The sequence below is a fragment of the Engraulis encrasicolus genome, chromosome 4 (assembly GCF_034702125.1).
Source record: "Engraulis encrasicolus isolate BLACKSEA-1 chromosome 4, IST_EnEncr_1.0, whole genome shotgun sequence".
In the NCBI taxonomy this organism is placed as follows: Eukaryota; Metazoa; Chordata; class Actinopteri; order Clupeiformes; family Engraulidae; genus Engraulis; species Engraulis encrasicolus.
This window is the reverse complement of record NC_085860.1, coordinates 1441430-1452295: the sequence shown is the minus strand read 5'-3', so window position 1 is coordinate 1452295 and position 10866 is coordinate 1441430. Positions and strand designations below refer to the sequence as shown.

The window sequence follows — 10866 nt, the reverse complement described above, 5'->3', positions numbered from 1 at the left end:
GATGCACAAAGGAGAACAGAGGCAGACAGGAGTCAGGTTAGATGAAATACAAAAGTGTTTTATTAAAGCCTTACTTCTGTAATATACTACTGTGTATTTATAGTGGATAAAAAGAGCATCTCTACACTGTCATCTCCCAGCACTGTTCACATACATCCATCTTCACATATAATCAGAGTTATGCGATATCCAGTGTTATATGGTTTTAAAAATGGGATGGATTTGAAAGAGTATGGATGGATTACACACAGTCTGCCTCTCCATTTTGGGAACAGCTCAATGTTGGATCCTGAAGAAACTCGTCCTTTGTGATGCATCGCTAAGCAACCACTTCACTCCACAGTCAGTCCCGCCCATCAGCGCTGGGATTGAACATTGTTCCATCGATGACGATCATTTAGCACTTTAATTCGAAATGTTCAAATGGATGGCTTCCAAACCATGGCAGCTTATCAATGTTACATCCAGCTTACCATATTCACACATATAATGACTGCATTCAACGCTTACTTTTGGCATATTGTAACATTTCAACATTCCTCATAATAAACAATTTCATGAAGTATAAAAATAATAGGAAAAAAAACCAAATGTACCAATAAAAAAATAAAAAAAACAAAACTTAAAAAAAGAACACGCACACACAAATATGCAATATGCTCATTATAAAAAAATCAACAGAATTAACATTTGGTATGGATACATGATAGCTACAAAAATAAAGTGAACAAAAAACAAAGGTGCAATTCCATGTCAAACAAGGACCAACTGATTGCCCTCATCTATATAACTGTGTTCATAGTTCTGAGCCACCATGGTACTGGTAAAGCTAAGGCTTTCTCTGCAGGCAGGCACAATCACATTGAAATGGCTTCAGTGGCTCTGGCTGTGCCTCTGGCTTCCTGCTGTGTATAAAAGGGGAACTTCCTGTCTCCTCAGCGCCCCCTCACGCTAGACTTCCTCATGAGCCCACCGGCCTTCACATTTCTAGAGGCCAAACGCCAGCCTTCACAGCAACACGGGCATCCCACCAGCCCTCGCAGACACAGCTAAGCGCCTTGGCATACGGTACACACACGCCGGCTTTTACAGCCATACAGGCCTTTATTGCTGTGCAGGCACCCCACAGCCGTTACAACCCTATATAGGCACCCCACAGCCGTTACAACCCTATACAGGCATCAAGCTTTACAGCTACATACAGTTAGGGGCCATGCCATGCCAATAGGTGCCTACACACAGTGACTCTACAGCAGGGGTGAGGAACCGTGTGTGTGTGTGTGTGTGTGTGTGTGTGTGTGTGTGTGTGTGTGTGTGTGTGTGTGTGTGTGTGTGTGTGTGTGTGTGTGTGTGTGTGTGTGTGTGTGTGTGTGTGTGTGTGTGTGTGTGTGTGTGTGACAATGTAACTGAATGGTATTGCAAATGTACATGTCATTTCTAACATGTCTGTACAAAACATATTTCATGTGAAACAGCATAACATTAAAATTATGCTGGGGGCACCACAACGGCCATAAGGGCATTAAGCGGCCCTCGAGACATAGGCTCCTCACCCCTGATCTATAGGCTGAATAAGCACCTTCACAGCTTGACAGCCAGGCAACACCCAGCTATCACAGGTATGTAGTCACCACACAGCCACCTTCACAGCTCTACAGTAGGAGACACTTATTTTCCTCGTGCCATGCACATACCATACCAGGCAACTTCCATGAGACTTCCTAGGCCTTTCTAGCTGGACCTTGCAAGGATCAATCGTGGTGTATTCAAGACAATGTGGCACAAAATGAGTGGTTCCTATTGTGGACAACACAACAGCCTTATAATCTCTAGAGGCAATACCATACACTGTATACAATAACGGACCCCGAAGTTGCATTGCTCTCCGTTCAATGGTTTTGAGGCGTTTTCAACAGCTGTTTCGGAGCAGAAATGCTGAGAACATGGGCTGATAGAACGACATAAACACTGACGTCCATCTTGTTTAAAGTCTAGAGGCAATACATCATCTCACACAGTTAAGTTTCCAGTGTCATTCCTGCACTTCGATAGTGAATCCCTACACCCTATCTCTATCCCCTCGTGATTCTCAAACGGTGGGCCTTGAAATCATTTTCTGAAAATCAAAATAATATTTGTGTGTGTGGGTTGGTGCGTACGTGTGTGCTGCCGTTGATTATTTGAGTTGTATTGTTTATTGGGTCTGGGGTGGTCCCTAAACATTTGTGAACTTTTCAAGTGGGCCCCGAGTTGGAAAAGGTTGAAACCCCTGCCCTACTCCGGAAGTGTTGAATTCACACTGCAATATCTACGACTGTGTGTGTACAGCTACGCTACACAATCTTCACAGGTGGAGCAGTGCATCCCATCAACCAGACCACAGTTTCATAATGCTGGAACAAGGCCATTCAGAAGGCCGTACAGAAATGTTTTGACACTCTTTTCCAGATTAAAATGTACATATCTGTGTATGAAGAATATATGTCTATTACAATATTGTATTCATATGTATGACTATATTTACTACAGGACTTGAAATCTATTAGATACTGTACACTATAGTTCTGTGTACCAACAAGTATGATTCTTCGACACAAGAATCTTGAATAAACAGAGAAAAAAACAAGCAGTGCGGCGTAATGAAAAGAGCTGTAAACACAAGCACAATGGCAGACCATCTCTGGTGGTATTTAGCAGTCTGCATGGACGCCAGTCACACTGACAGACACCCACCACAGACACACAACCATCTGACAGTCTCCCTATTCATCGCATCCCAATCTATGACACTCAATAGATTGCCGGGCAAAAGAAAGTCAACAGAGACAGACTCCTTTTGTGTATTATATTCTCCGTCCTCGCCATGCCCCGCAGCCACAATCAAGATGAGACATGATCCCATCCATTCACATTTACATTCATGTCAAACACACGCACGCGCACATGCACGCACGCACGCACACACACACACCCACGAACGCACGCACGCACGCACGCACGCGCGCACGCACACAGTGTCACAGGCTCTCTGACTACTATACTGTTTAGAAAGTCAACATCAATTTCACTGACGATTCACAGGAGCACTGATGCCTGATCTGACCTTGTCAATTAGTGGCAATGGCGAAATCGAAGATGAAAAATAAGAGGAAAAGTTCACACCATGCATACCCGTTAAAAAATGTGCTACACAGAGACGTGCTTTGTCTTTAACCCATCTGTGTAGCCATTCTTTTAAAGTTGCACTGTGTAGGATGGTGGCCAGAGTAGGAATTGCAACTATGCTGCTCATTGAAACTGTGCTGCATATTGCCAAATTTGATATTTTCATAAGTATTTACTATTAATTAACTAATATTTACTGGTATGACCAAAGTACAGTGAGTTGTGCAGCTAAAAATGTCTATTTCTGGAAATTCAAAATGGCAGCCATGGACAAGATCCCCCCTTTTCATGTAGGCAAAGGGCAATTTTCTCAGTTTTAATGAATACATAGAATTTGATGGTGGTGCTAAGTATTCGTTAAAAAGGTAAAATTTGTGAATGAGCAGCGCGCTAAGCCCCCCCACATTTGGGCTTGCATGCCCACGGGGACCCCAGTTCGAGTCCGGCCGGGGTCATTTCCCCGATCCCACCCCGTCTCTCTGTCCCACTCGCTTCCTGTCACCATCTCACACTGTCCTATCAAATAAAGGCATAAAAGCCCCTAAATAATAATAATAATAAAAACATTTGGGAATGAGCAGCAAGAATTTTGGAAATAAAATATTACACAGTGCACCTTTAAAAGGCTTATGCATGGTGCAACCTTTTCCTCTTATTTTTCGGCAATGTTTTATTTTTTGGTCAGCACCTTAATAGAGAGAAGAAATGAGTTTGGGTGAAGCCTGCTTCAACTTTTACAAAGCAAGAGCTGATCTTGTTAAATTAGTGGCATTGGCCAAGGCAAGAGCTGGCCATGTTTGGCTCTTTTCTCTAATAGCTTCTCAGACACCACAAAGCCAAGCTCCGTTGGCATGTCAGCACCTCCAGTCCACAGTGAGACTGACCTTTGGCATCTTAAATGAGGCTTAGTAAGCCCCTCTGCTCTTCACACATGAGATAGTCATGTACAGTAGCTGCTCTAGTCATCCTTAATCGCCTGGATTAAATGGCAAGAAAACAAGTACATGTAACTCTTCCACTTTTGCTTGGGTCTTGATGGTACATACTGTATGGCACAACCATAAGCACACTGTAAAACATTGCTGCCAGTTAAACGTAAAAAAGTAAGTTGCTCTGCTGCCTTAAGTATGTAAGTTAACTCAAGTTGAGTTAAGCCACGAGTTGAGTTGACTTACAAACTTAAGGCAGCAGGGCAACTTACCTTTTCACGTTTACCTGGCTTGCAATGTGTCACATTCTTTGGAAGCTACAGTCACAGAACCCAGGGCTCCACAACACCATAACAGTCTAGAATATGGCTAAACTACTGCCAAGACTGGACCTCCCCTAGCCTGGGAAATCCCATGCTGCTTTGCACGATCGTTCTGATCTGAAAGATGGGACGGTTGCCCCTCCCAAAACGCTGGCCACATCTTTCCTACGAGAAATTGCATAGGTGGCCTCCAGACTATCTCACCTAGACATTTGGTCACATTGCCATGATGATTTGATACATTCTCTGCTTACTTACATCAAAGTCCTTATAAATAGCTGGTACAATTGATGTGTTTGCAAATGATAGTAATATGACAATAGTGATTGTAAGAGTATAGTAAGAGTAATATAACGACCTCAACTGAACACACATGATCGAACATGACAGCGCAGCTTTAGCATGTTGTCCAAGCTTACAAAGAGTATGTCAGCATTGGCCTAACGTAATGGTTATTGGCACATTCCCAGCTTATAGATCCAAGATATAACAACTAAAGGAGGTTACACACCACAATATTTACAGCTTACCTATATAACATGAAACAATGTAAAAAATGCATACATTGTTAAGTGCATCTTAAACATATAGTACGTAATGATTTGATCAAAAATATTTTGAAAGCCATTGCAACACACTCACCAGCAATGATATTGGCTGCACTTGCTTGATCTTAAAGTAAATACTATAGCCTACCACTGGTACGACACTCGCAAACACCAGCAATCTGATGTCATAATCAGACTAAGTGCTCTAAGCTAAGAATGAACTAAATGAAGATTACGGCGCTAAACGAAGATTACCTCATTAAGTAGAGATTACTGTACAGTACTAGATGAACATTTGGCTACTGAGGAAAAAGTCTCGATGAAGAGAATGGCACAACAGTATGTTTGTGAGAAGATCACCATGCTGTCTATACAAGTGGCTCAAACTGTACAAGCGGTCTGCAAAGGAGTAAGATATGCAGCAACATATGCCCCCTCCTGAATGAGTATGCCAGCAGTGACACCTTTTTTTTGTTTCAAAACGTTTGAAAAGGTAATGCTCAGCTTGAACCAGAGAACACAGTTTAGAAGAGCGCTAAGAAACATCAGAATATAAGAATATGTTTTATTGGCCAAGTATACTTGTGTATATGAGGAATTGGATTCCAGTAGATGTTTGGGGCTGGGACAGTGGCACTGATAATGGTGTTATCCTTTAACATATCCACTAATTGGTCAAGTATACTTGCGTATACAAGAAATTTGATTCCAATACATGTTTGGGAATGGGACTGTGGCCCTGACATTGGCATTGGCAATGGGACTGTGCATTTCTTAAAATATCTACAGTATGTGTGCGTAGAGAAGATTGTCAGATTGTCTTGGTCGCCTCAAATAGGCTACACTGCAAAGATCAGCTGTGCATGGCATGTGCTTTTTTCCACTCCATTCAACATCGGAGCAGAATGCCCCAAAGGTGTACTGTATAGTCTGATCTAGTAGGCCATCTTAGCAGCACGGCCAGTTCCTTCCTAATACTCCTGGCCAATCACACACAGCCCTGATCAGTCCTCAACCAATGGGATGGCTTTTTGAAAGCAGAACACTGTCAACTCGCATCAAATAGTTTCAACTCAACTCAACAGTCGGCGTAGAAGTCAGAGTGCATCTCCCCAGCCTGGTGCAAAAAAGGCTTTTGATCGTTGGCAGACATCCTGCTCAGTACATCGACCGCTGGGACGGAGTATCCGCCGCCAGACTTTTCCTCAAACCAGCTGTCCAGCGGCCGCTTGCCATCGAAGTTGGCGATGGGAGGCCCGTTGACGGCCAGGGTCAGCAGGTTGTTGATCTGCTCGAGGGGGAGGCGGGGAGAGCGGCCGTTCCTGCGGATCCTCTCCAGCGAGGCACGGCCCTTATCACAGCAAGCACTCGAACTGGGCAGCACACGCACCACCTGCAGAAGCAATTTAAAATAGAATAGAACAGAACAGAACAGAACAGAATAGAATAGAATGGAATAGAATAGAATAGAACAGAATAGAATAGAACAGAACAGAATACCGTAGTTGCCATTATGCACAGTGCAATGAGATTTAAAGCCTCCCTTTACACAATGTCAATATGTCATACACATTTTTTTGTATTATCAATTGCAATTTCCATTACACACAAAAAAAATAAAATTGGTTGAAAATACGGTAGTAATGCATGTTTTTTTATTTATTTTCTGCATAGGAAATGTTAAAGTTAAAAAGAAAGAAAAAATATAAGTTGTAGAAAAATATAAGTTGTAGAATATTTATTCATTTGTAGAATTACTTATAGAACTGTTTTTACAATTAATTATTCATGTACTTATTTTTAAAACACATGATCTTGACTATGATATTCTGCTATAATGCTTTTTAATGGATTTATTGATTTGTTTTTAAAAAAAAAAGATTTTTTGGAGACCCAGTGTAGTCTTGGACTCACCTGCAGCAGCTGGTGCAGGAGTGGGAAGCGCTGGCGGTGTCGGCAGATGTGGCTCAGCACATCCCTGAAGCCGCTCATGCTGTAGTAGTCGGCCTTGAGGTCGCGCCACTCCCCCGCCAGGCTGCCGCACGCGTCCCGCCGCTCGTGGCCCGTCTCGCAGCGCACCGACGGTATGGTCTCCAGGTGCTCGAATATCAAGAGCAGCTCCTCCTCCCCGAACGCCTGCAGGTCCTCGCGGCTATGTGGCCAGCAGGACATGTCCAGCACGCGGCATGCCCTCACCACCGGACGGCTCTGAGGGTCGAACCTAGTAGTAGTAGAGAAGAGATGCGCTAGTTAGTACATAATATCTGAATCTGAAGGACATACTGAGGACTTATGTTCTTGGAAGAGAACTACGGCCCTCCAGCAAAAGTTGCTCGCTCTAAGCATTTCCAGTCAAGGCTGTTCTCCGTCGTTGTTCCTTAGTGGTGGAACGGTCTCTCAGAGGCAGCAAGACCAGGCTCATCTCTTTCAGCCTTCAAGAAGCAAGTAAAGACTCTTTCGTGACTACCTACTATACTAATGTTTGAGCTGCCCTAGTCCCCGGCCAGACTCTTGACATGATGTGTATGCGTGTGTACTCTACTATACAACAAACCCCAACTCCGGTGAAGTTGGGACACTTGGTGAAATGTGAATAAAATCAAAATGCTGTCATTTCCAAAACATTCAATCCATTCTTTAGATGGAGGATAGTGAAAACACAACATGTGTCAAGTGTTAAAACCGAGAAAAAATATTGTCTTGGGGGACATTTCTAATTTGATAACTGCAACACGTCTCAAATAAGGTGGGAAGGGGATCAGTGAAATGTAATAAACATCCAAAGAAGCTAAAACAACTGAGTCACTCAGAGTCACTCAGAATTAAAGATGCAGAGGGAATAATTACCACAGTTATTACATTAAGTTTTGATTTCCCTTTGATTTACCATGATTGTGTGTATATAAGACATGTTTTTGTTATTAAAATCATTGTATAGGTTCATGACATATTGAAATATATATTACTCCAGTACTCCAACAATTAAAGCTATTGAAAACTTAACCATATTAAGAATGCTTCATGTGTGCAAATGATGAGGGGTTTAACATTCTCCTATGTACCCGAGCTCACTTGAAACAGACCCAGAAGACATGGGAAACTGTCCTTCGTTTAGAGAAGTCAAAAAGTGTCATTCTTTAAGAAAATAATTGGGAGGGAAAGTAATCTCATCGCCCCCTGCTGGCAACGTTCCAAGCCTGAAATTAATGTTTTTTTTCTTTAAAAATATACATCTCGGCCCTGACAACGAAGTAGTAGTCGTGGCTGTCATATAATATGCATGCTTATCGATTCAGGTGGTAAAATGTTCGGTTTTTAACTGATCTGAACTGATTTTAATATTCTTTAAAAAGCTAATACAGAACTACACTGACTCGCATGTGTGACGTCGTGTTTCCTCCATGTAATTAGCATAGCCAAATTAGCATAGCCAAACATTAGACAGAGAGGTGGTTACTCGTCACCACAGAAGCCATCATATCTACTAGAGAAGCTAAAACCAAACCAAACTAATCGAGTGTATATATGTGTAATAAGACGCCAATACGGAACTCACAGGATTACAAGAATATGAAGAAACGCGAAGTTGCATTCATTTGTTTCTCTGTGTTGTCAATGAGGCGCGAAGCACAGCATGCTGGGAGCTGTAGTCCGTTTCCGATCAGATTGGCACAATTTCCATTTTTCTTAAAAGGGCAAAAAATGACTCAAGATTTTCCCAAGTAGTAGTTCATCCTATTGTGTAAGCTGAAACATGTGTCTGGTGTGCAAGTTCAGCGTCACATCTTTGTGGGATTTTTTTTTTAAAAACTCGTCTATGGGAGTTTCAATAGGATCGCCCTGGGGTTTGGAACGTAACCGCTAGGATCGCTATTTTCCACTCTCCTTCCCAAAAGAGTCTTGCACATCCTGTGCTATAGTGAAAATGGACCATCCAACTTGTGTTAGTGCGCACTTCAAAAGTCAGCCTCCATGATGGCATGGGAGTGCAGTAGTGCATTGGTTAAGCTGTTCTCACTCATTTGTAGAGTTAAATACAGTGCTGAATGATATATAGGCTATGGGTTTTGAACAGCATAAAAAGCAACTAATGCATTATATTGTAATAGACCAGAGCGGTAGTCTCTTTAAGGCGTTTATTGTCAAACAGAGCTGCTGTTACAGCCACAACTCACGCATTCATTCCAGTCCAACTCTCCAACTTAACGGTAAATCATTCCACAACAATTAGACATTCTGTACACATTCCATAGAACCCCTAGACACGCGCCCCTGTTTCCCTTAGCTCAAGGCACTAACACAATAATAGCACAAACAATAACAGTAACAGAACATTAATAGAACACAATAAACACGGGTTATCACACTGTCCCCCCCTTTAAAAACAACCCCTTGTCCTCAAGGGGACATGCTAAAGTCATTAAACCGTGGAGGCCTCCGCCTTTGCCGGCGTGGCCTGCTCAGGCTTGGTTGTGGACTGTCCTGCTGAGTCATTGGGGAGAGTGAGGGGAAAGTGACAGTGGCACTTGCACCGGGAGGTGACTGGGGAGGGACGCTTGGTCCGGGAGGTGACTGGGGAGGGACGCTTGGTCCGGGGGGTGATTGGGACAGCCCACTCGGGCCCGGGGGTGAGAGAGGAGGGGCGGCCATAGGGCTAGTGTCTGTCGAGGCCCTGTGGACAGTCTGTGAACTGGGCCCCAGCTCAAACAGTGGAGCAGCATTTCCCCTGTATGGCGCTAACCTGTCCCGGTGCAGTACCACTTTCCTGCCCCTCGGTGGAACCTGAACCCTGTAGACCACTTCGCCCACCCGCTCAATGACCCTGCATGGCCCATCCCAGTGAGAGTCCAGCTTAGGACTTCGCCCCTTCTTTCGCTTGGGGGTGTAAACCCAAACCAGTTCCCCCGCTTGGAAGTCTCTGCCTCGACTCCTCACGTCATAATTCCTCTTTTGCCTCATGCCCGCCTTTTCAAGCTGGTCTTTGGCAAACGCATGGGCTTTCTCGAGGCGATCCTGGAGTTTCCGGGCATACTCTGGACCCGGTGGAGGTTCAGCGTCTGGCGGCCTACCAAACGCTAGGTCTGCGGGTGTTCGGATCTCTCTGCCCAACATGAGCAGAGCAGGGGTGCAACATGTGGAACTTTGAACAGCTGAGCGGTAGGCCATTAAAACAAGGGGAATGTGTCTGTCCCAGTCTCGCTGGTGGTCAGCTGTGAGGATGGCTAGCTGTTGTCGCATAGTTAAGTTAAAACGTTCCACTAGCCCATCGCTTTGTGGATGCAATGGTGTGGTGCGTGTTTTCTCCATCCCCAACTGCTCGCACATGGCAGCAAACACCCTTGATTCAAAATTGCGACCTTGGTCACTGTGGATGGCCTCTGCTGCCCCGAACCGGCTAAACATGCCCCCAATTAGGGCGTCAGCAACCGTTTCGGCATCCTGGTCTGGAATTGCATAGGCCTCAGGCCACTTTGTGAAGTAGTCCATCGCACACAACACATACTTGTTCCCCCTTCTGTTACAGGGAATGGCCCCATTATATCCACCCCCACCCTTTCCATAGGCGCCCCAGACGGTTGCTGTTGCAGTGGTGCTCGGGATTGGTCCGGGGGTCCCTTCTGCGCCACACAGTCATCACAGTCCCGGCAGAAGTCCTCGATATCCCGGCGGTGTTGACCCCAGTAGAAGGCCTTTTGTAGCCGACGGAGCATTTTGGAGGTGCCAAAGTGCCCTGAGCCTGCGGCTCCATGGCAGGCCCCCAGCACAGCTTTCCTGAGGCGTTTTGGCACCACAACTTGCCACACCTCCTCTCCCGTGGCCGGCTCCTTCCATGCCCGCTGCAGCACACCGTCAGACAGCCGCAGCACCCCAAATTTGCTCCAGAGCCCCTTTGTGGCTGGC

At 44.7% G+C, this 10866-nt stretch overlaps 1 protein-coding gene across 2 annotated transcripts in view; it reads right to left on the bottom strand.

The window, feature by feature from the left end:
* Nucleotides 1-10866, bottom strand: part of prdm11 (PR domain containing 11) — a 35924-nt gene continuing 25058 nt past the window's right edge. For both annotated transcript variants that reach the window (XM_063196456.1, XM_063196457.1), the window contains 2 exons: nucleotides 6880-7186; nucleotides 1-6358 (listed from right to left, as the gene is read on the bottom strand). In XM_063196456.1, the coding sequence (XP_063052526.1) occupies nucleotides 6044-6358; nucleotides 6880-7186 (622 nt within the window). In that variant the 3' untranslated portion in view covers nucleotides 1-6043. The remainder of the gene's footprint in view (nucleotides 6359-6879; nucleotides 7187-10866) is intronic.